Source organism: Nerophis ophidion, linkage group LG13, assembly GCF_033978795.1.
Source record: "Nerophis ophidion isolate RoL-2023_Sa linkage group LG13, RoL_Noph_v1.0, whole genome shotgun sequence".
Taxonomy (NCBI): domain Eukaryota; kingdom Metazoa; phylum Chordata; class Actinopteri; order Syngnathiformes; family Syngnathidae; genus Nerophis; species Nerophis ophidion.
The window spans coordinates 36,526,377-36,545,601 of record NC_084623.1 but is presented as its reverse complement, the minus strand read 5'-3'; the positions used below and the strand labels follow the sequence as shown (position 1 = coordinate 36,545,601).

At 39.3% G+C, this 19,225-nt stretch overlaps 1 protein-coding gene across 3 annotated transcripts in view; it reads left to right on the top strand.

Annotated features, from left to right (window-relative positions):
- The window catches only part of acsl3a (acyl-CoA synthetase long chain family member 3a), a 100,517-nt gene that overhangs the window by 20,367 nt on the left and 60,925 nt on the right, over positions 1 to 19,225 (top strand). For all 3 annotated transcript variants that reach the window (XM_061918858.1, XM_061918856.1, XM_061918857.1), the window contains exons 2-3: positions 9,381 to 9,805; positions 17,241 to 17,418. In XM_061918858.1, the coding sequence (XP_061774842.1) occupies positions 9,392 to 9,805; positions 17,241 to 17,418 (592 nt within the window). In that variant the 5' untranslated portion in view covers positions 9,381 to 9,391. The remainder of the gene's footprint in view (positions 1 to 9,380; positions 9,806 to 17,240; positions 17,419 to 19,225) is intronic.

Sequence of the window (19,225 nt, the reverse complement as noted above, 5' to 3'; positions counted from 1 at the left end):
ACACTAATTATTTGGTACTTGTTTATATTAACACCTTTGTTGTTTTAGAAGGCAATATTGTTCAATTAGGGACATTTATTACGTATGTCTAGTTTATGTGCTATTGTGTGCTTAGCTGCTGTGTAGTTAGTAGCTCCTAGTCGCCTATAGCAGTGGTTCTCAATTGGGGGTACGCGTACCCCTGGGGTACTTGAAGGTATGCCAAGGGGTACGTGAGATTTTTTTTAAATATTCTAAAAATAGCAACAATTCAAAAATCCTTTATAAATATATTTAAAGAATAATACTTCAGCAAAATATGAATATAAGTTCATAAACTGTGGAAAAAAAATACAACAATGCAATATTCAGTGTTGACAGCTAGATTTTTTTGTTGACATGTTCCATAAATATTGATGTTAAAGATTTATTTTTTTGTGAAGAAATGTTTAGAATTAAGTTCATGAATCCAGATGGATCTCTATTACAATCCCCAAAGAGGGCACTTTAAGTTGATGATTACTTATACGTGTAGAAATATTTATTTATCATTTCGTTGTTTTTGTATATTTTTTTCCAAATAGTTCAAGAAAGACTACTACAAATGATCAATATTTTGCACTGTTATACAATTTAATAAATCAGAAACTGATGACATAGTGCTGTATTTTACTTCATCTCTTTTTTTCAACCAAAAATGCTTTGCTCTGATTAGGGGGTACTTGAATAAAAAAAAATGTTCACAGGGGGTACGCCACTGAAAAAAGGTTGAGAACCACTGGCCTATAGCCTACCATTTTTTGTTTTGTAAATGATTTGACAAAAATACAAGAAAAGACCAACCTTGTGTGCTTATTGGAGATTATGTAGATGTTATTTGGCTGTCCAGCTTTGCACAAGTAAACACCCTGCATGACTGCTTGTATTGGAGTTCATATTAGGGATTTTATGTGCGAGCCAATATTATCCCATGCTGGTTTTTTTCCTGATCTCTGACTGATATCCAATATCAATATTGGGTGGGCTTGAGCTTGAAAAATGTCAATATAAATGTGTACTGAATTTGGGAAGTCACCCTCAAACCAAAAAAATTTGGCCCACCCGGCCCTATTTTGGGCACTCCTGGTCCAAACAACAGGAGCGCTTTGCTGTTTTTAGGGACCTACTGCACAACATACTTGTCAAACATCTATGTAACAAAAAAGTTTCACTGTTTTTAGGGACAACCAGTAAAAAACTGCTAGTCAAAGAACTTCTATATGACCATGTTTTTTTTCTAGGAATCTGATTAAATCTCTTGTGGGCCAGTCAGATGTCTTTCCCGCGTGTAATTTGGCCGGTGAGCCACCAGTTAAACAGCCGTAGCTGTAAGCTATATGAAAGGCTTTTTCATACATTTGGTTTCAGTACTTGAAAGAAACTTTCTGTACTTTAGTTGTCTGTACTGTATTTACACCATGATTATTTTGTTTTAAATTAATTTAGGTGATACACAGAAGCCACATTGTTTTTTTTTTGCACCGTTCTTGCAGCTGACCAAGCAATGTTACTATTTTGTAACATTTTTATGTATTCTGATTTTAATAATGCCCATTATGTGGTCAAGGTATATGTTAAGAGTGCGTACATACACTTGTGGCATCCAAACATGGGAGTCTGTTCAGCACTCTGGACAGCTCCAACACTTATACTCTGAGACCACACCCATCACCTGTTTAAAACCAGATTAAAGCACACACACCCATCATGAAGAATGTATTTTTTAACCGTCACTTTCATCTTGCTATTCTTTCCAACTTTAAGTTTCGATAGTACATGCTGAAGAAATAATGTGTTTGCATTTTTTTCTGTTCTTTTCCTTTTGTCTCCTGGCTTGTACCCAGTCAGAAAAACTTAAATTATTTCTTTAGAAGTGGTATTACGTTTTTCATGTCAAAGGTTCATATTTACCATATTTTCCAAACTGTAAGCAGCTACTTTTTTCCAAAGCTTTGAACCCTACGGCTTACACAAAGGCGCGGCTAATATAGATTTTGCTTTGCTAACGTCTAAATTATGGAATGGATTAAGCAATGAAATGAATGTACAAAAATTATCCACTTTAAAAACTTTTCAAATATAAAGTGTTTACAAAGTACAAGGACGAAGAATCCTGATAAACCTCTTGAACCTTATTAAAAAAAGGAGAATATCTTATTTAGCTCATAAAGAATGAATAAATACATCAGAGACCTTTCTGGTTTGTCTGATCAGACTTTCGGAAACAATTAAGGTATGTAAATAAACATTTACAAATCTTTCTATGTAAATATATCATTTCACAACCTACCAAACCTACATCTACGGCTTAAATTTCGGTACTTTTTTCTTCTAAAAATTTGTGGATGCGGCTTATGTACCGGTGTGCCTTATAATCTGCAAAATACGGTACTTTGCATTGGAGTTAAGTAACAATTTGTAAGACCATAACATGTACTTTTTCCCCCCATGTTTAAACAACTTACACAACTATGGCAAAACAAAATTACCAATAAACAAATAACTTCACCAAAATTCAGAATGACTCAAATACGAATGTAGCTGAGATAGGCGCCAGCGCCCCCCGCGACCCCAAAAGGGAATAAGCGGTAGAAAATGGATGTATGGAAAAACCCATATCAGGGTTTCCCACACATTCATTTATTTGTGGCGGCACGCCACGAAAGAATTACGGCCGCCACAAATAAAAATAAAAATAAAAAAATATATATATAATTTTTTTTTTACGGCTTTTGACTCGCTCGACCGCTCATAAAAGCAATGGGACTCTGTCTGTGAATGAAGCTTGTAGTTAAATATTATATAAATATGTATATAAATTTGTACATACAATGATGTAATTATATTCCAAATCCGCGTTCTTCTTGGTCATCACCGCCGCCTCCCCCAACCCGCCCCACTCTGCTTCTGAATGGCTGTAACCTCAGACAAACTGGTGAACTGATAGGCTGCTTTTGGCCATCATTCAAATGAACTTTCGATGTTTCATAGCTGGCGGTGCTGTTCAGTGAGCACACAGCAGTGACGGAACCATGTAAAATAGTTAAAATAGTTTAAATCTTTAATAAATTACTGTGAATCACATCTAAAAACACTGTTTAACATTACGAACCATGTATGGATTTTTTTTAAAGGGGACATTAAAATACTTAATAGCATTTTATAATATATAAAAAAGTAGGCTGCTAGGTCCTGGATTAATCCCTGGTTTAGTGAGTATTTGGCACTAACAATGGGTTGCATAATGATGCTCTCATTTTTACTGGATGTAAAAAGTGTGAGTCACCGTGAGGTCTTATTTTTTTTAATTAGTTAATCCCCATGAAATGCTACAGAGGCCATGGGGTCATTCTCAGTATGGACTTCCATTTAATTACCATAAATCCTTCATTTTGAAATTAACGGCATAAAGCTGCATAAAACTTCTTCAACAGGGGGTCCGCAAAGGTACTGCATGGGGGTCGTGAAAACTTTTGATAAATTAAACCTATTCCCCATGCAGTTTGTCCACTAATTTAAATGTCTTTACATACACATTAAGATTGCTCCAACACACTGTGGTGTAGTTTAAAAAATGGCAGTGACATGGCGACCCTACTCTATTGTTTCTAGCAGGTTTCAAATAAAAACTTGACTAAATAGATATTATATTATTAAACTTAATATTTGCATTCAAGGTAGCTTGCGATTAGCTCGCTAATTGTCATTTTAGCTAGCGATTAACACAGTCAGCAAGTGAGTACCGCACCAATAGTTAGCAATGAGTGCGCCAACTGTTAGCTAGAAATTAGCGCAGTGCGGCAGTTGTTAGCTAGCGATTAGTGCGTTAGTCGCCAGCTAGCTATTAGCGACATTATACTGTACTGTATACCATATTTTCTGGACTCTAGATCAGTGTTTTTCAACCACTATGCCTTGGCACACTGGTGTGCCGTGAGATATTGTCTGGTGTGCCGTGGGAAATTATGCAACTTCACCTAATTGGTCCAAAAAATATTATTTGCAAATCAATAATTATACTCTGCAAATAATGTGCAGTTGTCTAGTGTCGTGCTGTATAGAGCTCAGCAGCGTAACCATGTAATACTCCATATCATTAGGTGGCAGCAGGTAGTTCATTGCTTTGTAGAAATCGGAATGCGTCAAGGATGGTTTGGAGGGATCCTAACAAGCGGGAGACAGTGTGCAGGTAAAAAGGTATGTTATGCTTAAACCAAAAATGAACAAAAGGCAAGTCCCGCTAGGAAAAGGCACTGAAGCTTAAGGATGGCTATGCAAAACAAAAGTAAAACTGAACTGGCTACAAAGTAAACAAAAACAGAATGCTGGACAACAGCAAAGACTTACAGTGTGTGTCCGTACATGACATGACAATCAATTATGTCCCCACAAAGACGCATAGTGTCTGCACAACTGAAATAATTTTGTTTGCGAATACAAAGCAGGTCAGGCAAAAGAAGGCGTGAAGCTGCTACAGGGAAACAGGAAGAGCCACCAAAATAACAGCGCAAGACAAGAACTAAAGTACTAAACACAAGAAAACAACAACAAACTAAAAAAAAAAAGACAACCTGGACGAGTTTCATTTTTTAACGTTTCTGCTGGTGGTATGCCTCTGTATTTTTTCAATGGAAAAAAATGTGCCTTTGCCCCCAAAAGGTTGAAAAACACTGCTCTAGAAAGTACTGGTGTAAAAGCCACACCCACAAAATTTTAGATTTTTATTTTTTTTTCCCATATGTTAGCCCCACCGAATTATAAGCCACAGATACAAAATATACATTGCAAAATGAGTTATTTACACAGAAAGATTTTATAAATGTTTATTTATACAGGGGTCGCCAACCCGTCAATCGCGATCGACCAGGCGATCTTTGCGACCCTACCGGTCGATCGTGAAAATATTAGGAAAACATTTTTTTATTAATATGACATCAGTGACATCCCCTCCCGGAGAGTGAATAACGGACCCGCATTTTAACCCCTGAACACGACTTTCTCTCTTCAGCCTAAAATCCTCTGCTCTTGACACCGTTGCCACACCCACCGAGCATGGCGGCACACATTCACCCGTTCATCTCGCAAACGTGCATTTCATGACGTGCTCATTAATCATCCAGTTGGTTGAATGCATTTATGCTGACTGTTACAATGCATTAGACCAGGCGTGCCCACACTTTTTCTGCAGGCGAGCTACTTTTCAATTGACCAACTCGAGGGGATCTACCTCATTTATATATATCATTTATATTTATTTATTTATGAAAGAGACATTTTTGTAAACAAGTTAAATGTGTTTAATGATAATACAAGCATGTGTAACACATATAGATGTCTTTCTTTCACAAAGACAAGAATATAAGTTGGTGTATTACCTGATTCTGATGACTTGCATTGATTGGAATCAGACAGTAATGATAACGCCCACATTTTCAAATGGAGGAGAAAAATTTGTCCTTTCTGTACAATACCACATGAAAGTGGTTGGTTTTTGGCATCTAATTCATCCAGCTTCCATACACTTTACAAGAAAAACATTGGCGGCAAATTCCGTAGCTTGCTTGATTGACATTCACGGCACCCGAGGGTCTTGTGAGATGACGTTGGCTGCTGCCAGTTCATTATTATGAAAAAATGATAGAGAGGAAGGCGAGAAACACTTTTTATTTCAACAGACTTTCACGTCGTCCCTTCCGTCAAAACTCTAAAGGCCGACTGCACATTTCCTATCTTCACAATAAAAGCCCTGCTTCATGCTGCCTGCGCTAACAAAATAAGAGTCTCGGAAAGCTGGCGTGCAGAAGTGATGCACACGCCAGCTTTCTGAGGGATCGCTTGTGCATGCCAGTTTTCCGAGACTCTGTATTTAGTTAGCGCAGGCAGCATGAAGCAGGGCTTTTATTGTGAAGATAGGAAATGTGCAGTCGGCCTTTAGAGTTTTGACGGAAGGTACGGCGCGAGAGTCTGTTGAAATAAAAAGTGTTTCTCGCCTTCCTCCCGGTCATATTTTAATAATAATGATCTTGCAGCAGCCAGCGTCATCTCACAAGACCCTCCGGTACCGTGAATGTCATTTAAGTGACGTCTTGGTGAAGATTGATGATCACTAATTTTTAGGTCTATTTTTTTTAAAAGCCTAGCTGGAGATCGACTGACACACCCCCCGCGGTCGACCGGTAGCTCGCGATCGACGTAATGGGCACCCCTGCATTAGACATTTTCTACCATCTTCATGCATGCAAGGACTTGCATTTTGGGGACGCATTATGAGAAAGGCGCCCGCACTTTCTGGGCAACTACCAATCAGCAACAATCTACTCGCTTCCCGTCTCCAGCAATGCAGTGCTCTGCTGGAAGTTCTGCCAAGTCTTCCACAAACTCTAAGGTTCCGTAAAGGCAAAGGAGCGAGGCTCATCCGTCGGAGCCCACCTTTTATCATCATCATCATCGTCGCTCACCTGCAACAGGAATCTAACAAGCCAAATACTCCGTACGTGAACATTGCTCCAAAGTACGGATTTTGCGTTAATTTATATACAAAAGTAAACATTGACATGCGCTAAGGCAGTAAAATATGTTAAAACAAGGTGGCAGCTAAAGAAGGATTTCCCAGTTAATACACTTTTTATCACACAGGAAAAAACTGCCAGGTGAACAGCTGATTTTACTACTTCGGGTGCTGACGTAACCTGACTCACGTCCCATATGTGAACACAGGATGACCAAATTTAGTACAGTGATTATAGTAACCATAAACAGCATCCACAGCAGGGGCGTTCGAATTGTGGCACAGGGGCCATCTGTGGCTCATGACTCCTTTGTCAATGGCACATAAAAAAAATCACCTGCAATGAGAAAAAAAAACTAAATGTTGACATCAGCCAATGATAAAACCACAATGCTTTATTTAAAAAAAAAGTGTGTGTGTATGTATGTGTACATATGTATACACAAACCCCGTTTCCATATGATTTGGGAAATTGTGTTGGATGTAAATATAAACGGAATACAATGATTTGCGAATCCTTTTCAACCCATATTCAATTGAATGCACTACAAAGACAAGATATTTGATGTTCAACTCATAAACTTTTTTTTTTTTTGCAAATAATTAACTTAGAATTTCATGGCTGCAAGACGTGCCAAAGTAGTTGGGAAAGGGCATGTTCACCACTGTGTTACATCACCTTTTCTTTTAACAACACTCAATAAACATTTGGGAACTGAGGAAACTAATTGTTGAAGCCTTGAAAGTGGAATTCTTTACCATTCTTGTTTTATGTAGCGCTTCAGTTGTTCAACAGTCCGGGGTCTCCGCTGTCGTATTTTACACTTCATAATGCGCCACACATTTTCGATGGGAGACAGGTATAGACTGCAGGCGGGCCAGGAAAGTACCCGCACTGTTTTACCACGAAGTAACGCTGTTGTAACACGTAGCCTGGCATTGTTTTGCTGAAATAAGCAGGGGCGTCCATGATAACGTTGCTTGGATGACAACATATGTTGCTCCAAAACCTGTATGGACCATTCAGCATTAATGGTGCCTTTACAGATGTGTAAGTTACCCATGTCTTGGGCACTAATCCACCCCCATACCACCACAGATGCTGGCTTTTCAACTTTGGCCCTATAACAATCTGGATGGTTATTTTCCTCTTTGTTCCGAAAGACACCACGTCCACAGTTTCCAAATATAATTTGTGGACTCGTCAGACCACAGAACACTTTTCCACTTTGCATCAGTCCATCTTAGATGAGCTCGGGCCCAGCGAAGCCGGCGGCGTTCCTGTGTGTTGTTGATAAATGGCTTTCGCTTTGCATAGTTGAGTTTTAACTTGCACTTACAGATGTAGCGACCAACTGTAGTTACTGACAGTGGTTTTATGAAGTGTTCCTGACCCCATGTGGTGATATCCTTTACACACTGATGTCAGTTTTTGATGCAGTACCGCCTGAGGGATCAAAGGTCCATAATATCATCGCTTACGTGCAGTGATTTCTCCGGATTCTCTGAAACTTTTGATGATTTTACGGACTGTAGATGGTAAAATCCCTAAATTCCTTGCAATAGCTCGTTGAGAAATGTTGTTCTAAAACTGTTCGACAATTTGCTTACAACTTTGTGACCCTTGCCCCATCCTTGTTTGTGAATTACTTAGCATTTCATGGAAGCTGCTTTTATACCCAATCATGGCACCCACCTGTTCCCAATTAGCCTGCAAACCTGTGGGATGTTCCAAATAAGTGTTTGATGAGCATTCCTTAACTTTATCAGTATTTATTGCCACCTTTCCCAACTTCTTGGTCACGTGTTGCTGGCATCAAATTCTAAAGTTAATGATTACTTGCACACAAAAAAATGTTTATCAGTTTTAACATCAAATATGTTGTCTTTGTAGCATATTCAACTGAATATGGGTTGAAAATGATTTGCCAATCATTGTATTCCATTTATATTTACATATAACACAATTTCCCAACTCATATGGAAACGGGGTTTGTACAAAAAGAATGCCATTGTAGGGTAAAAATACTAACACAGACACTCGTAAACGTGTTAGCATATAAGCTAATGCTAACGACGCTCGCTTTAAGTTACAATAGCCCACACAAATATGCATGAAAACACTCGTACAGACATCACACATGGGACTGTTTAGTAAGTATAAACCATTTTAGTTATATTGTTAAAACTACAAACATTCCTTGGAGTCATGAATGAAGAATTAATAAGAGTAGAAACACTATGGATGGCTAGATGACGGAATGGCACTTCTACTTCCGGTTGAACGCTCTAAACAAAAGGGCACCGCAGCACCTGCGGTGAGCGAACTCCTCCAAAAGATGGCGCCATATCATAAACAATAACACCTTTTCAGCGTCTTTGCTTGCTTTTATTTAAAAAAAAAAACTATCTGCATTAGGGCCACCGGCAAAGAAAAATCCATATTCTGCAGCCCTTAAGAGACACTTGTAAATAAGGGTTATTTAATAAACTTTGATTGATTGATTGATATTTTAGCCGCATCGCTTTATAAGCTGCAGGTTTCAAAGCACAGGGAAAAAGTAGAAGCTTATGGTCTGGAATTTACAGTAATTTTACTATCTTAATATTACGTTGCGTTTTACTTCTTAAGTGCAATGACAGTAATGTTCCATTCCATTGCACAATAACAAAGCACCTTAAGGACCAGTTTAATTTAGACCACAATGTTATACTGTATAAAGTCTGTAAGTAGGGGTTGCCCGCTCATCCTGCCCTCAGTCTGGGGGTCCTTGGCCTGGAAAACATTGAATACCCCTGGCATAAAAAATAATGTTGCTGTGATACAGATTATAATTATTTTTTTTCTTTCTAGGCCTGGTGTTCATGGTCATCACCGCTTTTGAGCTGCTCCAACGCCTTATCGAGATGAAACTGGACCAAGATCAGAACCCAGTGCTGCTGTACATCGTCCACCTCATGGTGTGGTTAAACAGCGTTTTGACCTTTCTGCCCTACTACTTTTTTACTTCGATTTCCAGACCCAAAGATGCCGATTTTGGCTTTGCGCTAGACCCGGAAACGAGGTTTGCTCTGCCAGTGCTGGGAAAACCTGAGGGACCTTACCGTGCAGTGAACGCCGAAAAGAAACTGAAGGCATTGCTGCAGCCGGGACTGGACACGTTGGCTAAGGTCTTTGAGAACGCAGTCAGGAGAATCCCGCAGAAAGACTGTCTTGGCACAAGGGAGGTGATTAGTGAGGAAGATGAGCGGCAGAGCGACGGAAAAGTATTCAAGAAGGTAAACATTGAGGAAGGGTGGAGAGATTACCCGTACTGCGCTGTTGGTGGGATAGGGCGAGCAAATCGAGCGCTTATTTTCTCCTACTTGTGTCGTTAACTTCCCCTGAGGTCATAGTGTTGATCATTTGGGACTTCTTTACTGCTTCAGAGGATGACATTTTGCACGCTATTTTCTGCAAACATTCCACTAGTAGTAAAAAACATCACGCTTCAACACATCAAACATTATCAGAGAAAATGGGAACCACATTTTTTGGGGGGAATTTTGCCTGTCCTTCGCAATCTTTATGTTAGACAAGAACACGTATGTTTTTTTAATGCATTATAATTTGTAAAATATGGCATGTAAGACGTGGTTAACAATGCAGCTAATAGGAGTCCTCGAATGCGCCCACAAAGCCCATTTAAAGAAAACATCCAAAAGCCGCTAACAAAACTTAATTTGCATCTTTTAAACTGAATATAAATAAAGTATTAGCGAAATTGTTCCTATAAGCACTAACTGAATGGATTAACTAAAGAAATCAAACAAAGCACCAATATGATTCAGTTTAAGAGACTGTTCAAAGTACAAGTGTTTACAAAGTACAAGGAACAAGAATTATGATGAACATCGTGAACCCTTTTTTTATTTTTTTACTGAGACAAATATTATTTAAGTATTTAATATTTGTTGACTTACTGTCAGGTTCAAACAATAATGACATCTATTAAACAGACAAAGAAGCAAGGAATTAAACAGAGACAGAATAAAATTTGGCTCAATTGAGGAGAAACGTCTGGGCTGTACTCTTGTCCCACCACGCTCTGATGAAAGACAGTACGCATCCTCTTTTATATGGATTTTCCCTAAATACATGGCAACAACTGTTTCTAAAGAAAGAGGGTCGTAAACCGCTGCCTTTGGTCACAAACTGTTGAAAGAAAAGTTGCTTGAAGGGGGGTCAGGCCTTGCTTCCTCTCCGCTTTGTAGATCTCGGTTCAAGACAAAATCTTCCTGTGGATTACAATACATCAAAGAAACCCACACCTCCATGTCGCTTTCCGCCCTACACAGTGGAATTTTACAAGCCTTTTGCCTGGATGGATCAAAGACAGCTTTTGACCTCTTGCCAGGAACTCATGGGAACACAAAGTTTTGTGATAATTTAGATACAATTATTCTGACACTCACTATGGTATACTATTTATTTTATTTTTTTCACTGCTATGTTACATAGAACAAAGAAATAGGATAAAATAGCTATGGTATGAAAAGGGGTAGGATTAAATAAACTCTGCTTCTTCCTACTCCTTTTCGGACGTGCTGTAACAAAACAACTGGAAATATCAATCAATCAATCAATCAATGTTTACTTATATAGCCCTAAATCACTAGTGTCTCAAAGGGCTGCACAAACCACCACGACATCCTCGGTAGGCCCACATAAGGGCAAGGAAAACTCACACCCAGTGGGACATCGGTGACAATAATGACCCAGTGGGACGTCTGTGACAATAATGACTATGAGAACCTTAGAGAGGAGGAAAGCAATGGATGTCGAGCGGGTCTAACATGATACTGTGAAAGTTCAATCCACAATGGATCCAACACAGTCGCGAGAATCCAGTCCAAAGCGGATCCAACACAGCAGCGAGAGTCCCGTTCACAGCGGAGCCAGCAGGAAACCATCCCAAGCGGAGGCGGATCAGTAGCGCAGAGATGTCCCCAGCCGATACACAGGCAAGCAGTACATGGCCACCGGATCGGACTGGACCTCCTCCACAGGGGAGAGTGGGACATAGAAGAAAATGAAAAGAAACAGCAGATCAACTGGTCTAAAAAGGGAGTCTATTTAAAGGCTAGAGTATACAAATGAGTTTTAAGGTGAGACTTAAATGCTTCTACTGAGGTGGCATCTCGAACTGTTACCGGGAGGGCATTCCAGAGTACTGGAGCCCGAACGGAAAACGCTCTATAGCCCGCAGACTTTTTTTGGGCTTTGGGAATCACTAACAAGCCGGAGTCCTTTGAACGCAGATTTCTTGCCGGGACATATGGTACAATACAATCGGCAAGATAGGATGGAGCTAGACCGTGTAGTATTTTATACGTAAGTAGTAAAACCTTAAAGTCACATCTTAAGTGCACAGGAAGCCAGTGCAGGTGAGCCAGTACAGGCGTAATGTGATCAAACTTTCTTGTTCTTGTCAAAAGTCTAGCAGCCGCATTTTGTACCAACTGTAATCTTAATGCTAGACATGGGGAGACCCGAAAATAATACGTTACAGTAGTCGAGGCGAGACGTAACAAACGCATGGATAATGATCTCAGCGTCTTTAGTGGACAGAATGGAGCGAATTTTAGCGATATTACGGAGATGAAAGAAGGCCGTTTTAGTAACGCTTTTAATGTGTGCCTCAAAGGAGAGAGTTGGGTCGAAGATAATACCCAGATTCTTTACCGTGTCGCCTTGTTTAATTGTTTGGTTGTCAAATGTTAGAGTTGTATTATTAAATAAAGTTCGGTGTCTAGCAGGACCGATAATCCGCATTTCCGTTTTTTTGGCGTTGAGTTGCAAAAAGTTAGCGGACATCCATTGTTTAATTTCATTAAGACACGCCTCCAGCTGACTACAATCCGGCGTGTTGGTCAGCTTTAGGGGCATGTAGAGTTGGGTGTCATCAGCATAACAGTGAAAGCTAACACCGTATTTGCGTATGATGTCACCTAGCGGCAGCATGTAGATGCTGAAGAGTGCAGGGCCAAGGACCGAACCCTGGGGAACTCCACACGTTACCTTAACGTAGTCCGAGGTCACATTGTTATGGGAGACACACTGCATCCTATCAGTAAGATAAGAGTTAAACCAAGACAGGGCTAAGTCTGACATACCAATTCGTGTTTTGATACGTTCTAATAAAATATTATGATCGACGGTATCGAAAGCAGCGCTAAGATCGAGGAGCAGCAACATAGATGACGCATCAGAATCCATCGTTAGCAATAGATCATTAGTCATTTTTGCGAGGGCTGTCTCCGTCGAGTGATTTGCCCTGAAACCGGATTGAAAGGTTTCACATAGATTGTTAGACGCTAAGTGTTCATTTAACTGCTCCGCAACAATTTTTTCGAGGATTTTTGAAATAAAGGGAAGGTGAGACACCGGTCGGTAGTTTACCATGAGGTCAGGATCGAGGTTAGGTCTTTTAAGAAGAGGATGAATAACCGCTTTTTTGAATGCTAGGGGAACAGTGCCCGAGGAAAGTGATAAGTTTATAATATTTAGCACTGATGGACCTAATAATACAAAGAGCTCCTTGATCAGTTTCCCAGGAAGAGGGTCAAGTAAACATGTTGTTTGTTTTATTCCATTTACACGTTGTAACAATTCCTCTAATGTTATTTCCTCAAAACGAGAGAAACTATTTTGGAGGGCAGTATCCGCCGTATATACAATCGTGTCAGTGTTAATAGAACCCCGTTGTAGCTGGGACGCATTGTCTTTAATCTCCTTTCTAATGACTTCAATTTTCTTACTAAAGAATTGCATAAAGTCATCAGCTGAGTGGGTGGAGCTACTGGAAGGAGTCCCTTGTTGGGTTAGCGATGCTACCGTACTAAACAAAAATTTAGGATCGTTTTTATTACGGTGGATGAGATTTGAGTAATAATTAGCTTTAGCTAAGGTAAGCATGCGTTTATAAGTTATTAAACCATCACTAAATGCTTGATGGTGCACCTCAAGTTTAGTCGTGCGCCATTTGCGTTCCAGCTTTCTGCATAATAATTTCTGAGCTCTAGTTTCTTCTGTAAACCACGGGGTGCGCTTTTTTGGAGCCTTTTTTAACTTTAGCGGTGCTATGTTATCAATGGTTTCGCGCAGGGCGTCGTTAAAGTTGTTAGTGAGGTTATCAATAGAGCCCACATACTTTGGGAATGGTGCCATTACCGAGGGCAGTAGGTCAGCAAGAGTTGTCGTTGTGGCCGTATTAATGTTGCGGCTGCTATAGCAGTTATTATTATTATTAGTTTGACGAACATGCGTCTGAACCTCGAATTTTATAAGGTAATGATCGGACAATACTTTAGTATACGGGAGTATCGTAACTTTGGAAGCGGTGATACCCCTGACAAGCACTAGGTCTATCGTATTACCGTTGCGATGCGTGGGTTCATTTATTATTTGTGTGAGACCACAGCTATCAATTATAGTCTGGAGCGCTACGCACGGTGGGTCCGATGGGGTATTCATATGGATATTAAAGTCCCCCATTATGATTATATTATCGGCGTGTGTCACTAGATCAGCAACGAACTCTGAGAATTCATTGATAAAGTCCGAACAGGGCCCTGGGGGGCGGTAGATAACAAAATATGTGATGAATTACATTATATTGTATGCAGGGTCGAAATAAACTGAAACTGAAAACTAAAACTGAACGCTGAGGAACTACTTCTAGGTAACCATTATTTTATTTTTTTAAAGCACAGGTCTCCTTTTAAATTGTATTCGATAAGCCCTGTGTGAATATGCCTTTTGTCGAGTCACAACAAATTAACTGCTGGTCAGATCTGAGCTTCATGCAGTGAAAGAGTCACTAAAAGTGATGGTCCGATTCTAAGGATCGTTAACAGTCTTACACTGTGTAAAATCAATCGATCCAGATATCTGAAAGAAATATACGGCCCGTCCAATCCGATTCAGAAGCCCAAACCATCACAGAGGTCAGTGCTTTCGTCTACAGAATGCCATGTACTGTACAGGAAGCAATTCCATGGTGTCACGCATGCATAATCTGGAAAACAAACAAAAAAGATAAAGTGCACGAAAAAGCAAAGGATTGCAGATAACCTATAGTTTAAATAGTTTTCTTCCTTTATCAGAACACGCAAAACCATTTTTTAAAATATTTGTCATTCTCAAGCAGATTTTTTTCCACCTCATTTATCAGAGCACGTTATTTAAATGTTTGTGCTCTATAAAAAAGTATGCTGATCTTTGTCTTAAACTTACAAAACATCGATCTTTACACAGTCGTCAGGGAATTCCTCGTCTAAAGTAGGTCTACATTTTGTAATACAGTACCTAAAAGATATGCAAAAATCTCAGTTTTTACCACTTGTGTTCTTGCTTGTCAGTCACAAAAATGTTGTCATTTGACAGACGTTGCACGATTCTTTTGAGGCGGGAACTCTGAAAACGCTAATTCCAACAGCATGACTGCTGTAATCTATTCAAAGCTGTCGAGACATTTGCCGCTGCGCAATACTCAATTTGCTTCCAGCTATTGTTTGTTTATTTCTCTGTTGCATGTGCAGTCATGATTATTGTATGCTTTGAGTTAAAACCAAACCAATAACTACCACAATGTAACCACTAGGGGCCAATATCATTTCAACAAGAGCGAGGGGGTTGGAGGAGTAAACTTGATAGAAGAGAAATGAGAGCATGTGGGGGCAACTTTGATACATTTTGTATAATCCATCCATTCATCCATTTACTACCGCTTGTCCCTTTTGGGGTCGATGGAGCCTATCTTAGATGCATTCGGGCGGTAGGCGGGGTACACCCTGGACAAGCCCCCACCTCATCGCAGGGCCAACACAGATAGACAGACAACATTCACACTCAAATTCACACACTAGGGCCAATTTAGTGTTGCCAATCAACCTATCCCCAGGTGCATGTCTTTGGAAGTGGGAGGAAGCCGGAGTACCCGGAGGGAACCCACGCAGTCACGGGGAGAACATGCAAAGTCCACACAGAAAGATCCCGAGCCCGGGATTGAACTCAGAACCTTTTGTATTGTGAGGCAGATATACTAACCCCTCTTCCACCATGCTGTATAATAAAGATGCTAAAACCAATTCAATGTAGGTCAATATATGCTAATAGAAGAAGACACTGATTGTGTAAAATCAAATCAAAAGTCTAATCTATTTATGTATTTTATGAATTTATTTGTTTTAAGAATATGTTTGGCCAATCAAAAATAAGCTGCAGGCTAAAAATGGCCTGCAGGCCTGCTCGGCACCATATCTTCACAACCCACAATCTTTCACAATATTATGCTAGACCAGTGTTTCTTAACCTTGTTGGAGGTACCAAACCCCACCAGTTTCATATGCGCATTCACTGAACCCTTCTTTAGTCAAAAAAAAAATAAAAAAATAAAATATATATATATATACATATTCTAAGTAACAAAGACTTAATTTTGAGTTTTTTGGTTAGGGCCAGGGTTAGAGGCTTATGGTTATAATAAGGCCATGCCGAACAAGGCATTAATAAGTACTTCATAATGACTAGTTTAGAGCCAATATTTTACTAATTTGCATGTTAACAAACTACTAATTAATGGTGATTTGTTCCCAATACTAAAGTGTTACCATGTTGTTTTTACTGGTGCATAAAATGAACCGTGCATGAACATCAACTTGTTCAAACAACAAAACCAACACAGTGCATAAACTGACATCAAATTACACACCTGCAAATCAGTCTGACTTCTGTTGTAGCCGTATCCGTAATACGCCGATAGGGAGAAGATTTTATTTACACGATGAGTCGGGTGTGTCTTGACCTCCACCGAACCCCTAGGGTTCCATCGAACCCAGGTTAAGAACCACTGTGCTGGACCCACTCGACGTCCATTGCATCCGGTCTCCCCTGGGGGGGAGGGGCAACCCACATCTACGGTCCTCTCCAAGGTTTGTCATAGTCATTCACATTGACATCCCACTGGGCTGTGAGTTTTTCTTTGCCCTTACGTGGGCTATGAACCGAGGATGGCGTTGTGGCTTGTGCAGCCCTTTGAGACACTCGTGAGTGAGGGCTATATAAATAAACATTGATTGATATATTGAAAAATAATTTCAATTAGATGTATGACAAACTTTTAAGAGAGCATTCACTACAGTACATGAGAAAGACAAGAATCAAAGCATCGTTTTGTTTAGGTTCAAAATAAGACAATGTTTTGAGTGACACTGAATTCACAGTACCGAAGTAATTATGTTTAATGTTTTATGTTTGATCATTGCAGATTGGAAAAATCTACCAGTATGACGTAAAGCGTGAGTGGCTTTATAAGACGAATCTTGCGTTTAATTACAGTTTTTTTCCGACCAAAAAATATAAATATATATTGAGCACATTTTATATGCTATCGACTGTCAGCACGGCCACTCTACCAACCAAGCCTTGCCGGTTGGCAGAAAATTAATAATATCCATCCATCCATTTTTTTACCGCTTGTCCCTTTTGGGATTGCGGGGGGGGGTGCTGGAGCCGCACTTGTGATTTAGGGCTATATAAACAAACATTGATTGATTGATATGCAGAAATTATACTCTATTCCTGTCTCTTCCACATGAGGTGTACTGTATGCACTGTATACCCATACTACTTCCTGCAAATTGAAACACTTTCTTTCATAAACTGCTGCAGGTGATTCTTGGCGAGTACCAGTGGCTGTCCTTTGCCGAGACCCTCTCAGCAGCGTCCCGGCTCGGCTGCGGTCTGGTGTCACTGGGGCAGAAGCCGAAGCACAACATAGCCATCTTCTGTGAGACAAGGGCAGAATGGATGATAGCTGCCTTGGCCTGCTTCATACAGGGCTTCCCATGTAAGTTAACTAAAGTGGCTTCATACAGGGCTTCCTATATAAGTTAACTAAATTGGCTTCATACAGGGCTGACCATGTAAGTTAATTAAAGTGGCTTCATACAGGGCTTCCTATATAAGTTAACTAAATTGGCTTCACACAGGGCTAACCATGTAAGTTAATTAAAGTGGCTTCATGCATGGCTTCCCATGTAAGTTAATTAAAGCGGCTTCATACAGGGCTTCCCATGTAAGTTAATTAAAGCGGCTTCATACAGGGCTTCCCATGTAAGTTAACTCAATCGGCGTCATACACTTAATCGAACGGTTTAAAAGAGGAGAAAAGAGGAAAAAAAGTAAATTAAATTTTGAAACATAGTTTATCTTTAATTTCGACTCTTTAAAATTCAAAATTCTATTGAAAAAAGAAGAGAAAAACTAGCTAATTCGAATCTTTTTGAAAAATTAAAAAAAATAATTTATGGAACATCATTAGTAATGTTTCCTGATTAAGATTATTTTTAGAATTTTGATGACATGTTTTAAATAGGTTAAAATCCAATCTACACTTTGTTAGAATATATAACAAATTGGACCAAGCTATATTTCTAACAAAGACAAATCATTATTTGTTCTAGATTTTCCAGAGCAAAAATTTTAAAAGAAATTCAAAAGACTTTGAAATTAGATTTACATTTTATTCTAAAGATTTTCTAGATTTGCCAGAATATTTTTTTTTAATTTTAATCATAATAAGTTTGAAGAAATATTTCACAAATATTCTTCGTCGAAAAAACAGAAGCTAAAATGAAGAATTAAATTGAAATGTATTTATTATTCTTTACAATAACAAAAATATATATATATTCTTGAACATTGATTTAAATTGTCAGGAAAGAAGAGGAAGGAGTTTAAAAGGTAAAAAGGTATATGTGTTTAATAATCATAAAATAATTTTTAAGGTTGTATTTTTTCTCTAAAATTTTCTTTCTCAAAGTTATAAGAAGCAAAGTAAAAAAACAAATGGATTTATTTTAACAAGTGAAGACCAAGTCTTTAAAATATTTTCTTGGATTTTCAAATTCTATTTGAGTTTTGTCTCTCTTAGAATTAAAAATGTCGAGCAAAGCGAGACCAGCTTGCTAGTAAATAAATACAATTTGAAAAATAGAGGCAGCTCACTGGTAAGTGCTGCTATTTGAGCTATTTTTAGAACAGGCCAGCGGGCTACTCATCTGGTCCTTACGGGCTACCTGGTGCCCACGGGCACCGCGTTGGTGACCCCTGACCTAGAGGAACACTACTAGTATAACAAATAAATTTGAACAAATGACTACCGACTGCATCCCAAGTAAATAAGCTACAGCAACACTTTACAGCAGGAAAGGGATTCATATGGCCTCAATCAACATGGTTTACCTGACACATAACACGTGACAAATAGGGGAGTGCACTATCCACTTTAGCCACCAAATGGCAGTAGGGTGTTAAATGTGTTTTGTGGCAATTTCAACTTTGAACACAGTGTCAGTTGCTTTGTAGAGTGGCACTTTCTATCATTTTCAGCAGACTGCATTGCAAAATGATTAGCCCCACCCCTTCCTCTCACACGAGATCCACCCAGGAATCCCTATACGAATGCCAAAAAGGAGAGGGCTTCGAAGGGTGCCTTGAGGAATGCCTCAGTAATGTATATCACAAGTTTGGACCCCAGTGTTGCTGCAAAAATGTCTGCCAAGTTTTAAACTGAACTCTGAGACATGTATGGTTTTGGATTTGGCCCACCGAGCCGCTTTAGCGAAACATTTTTAGAAATTTATACTTAACAT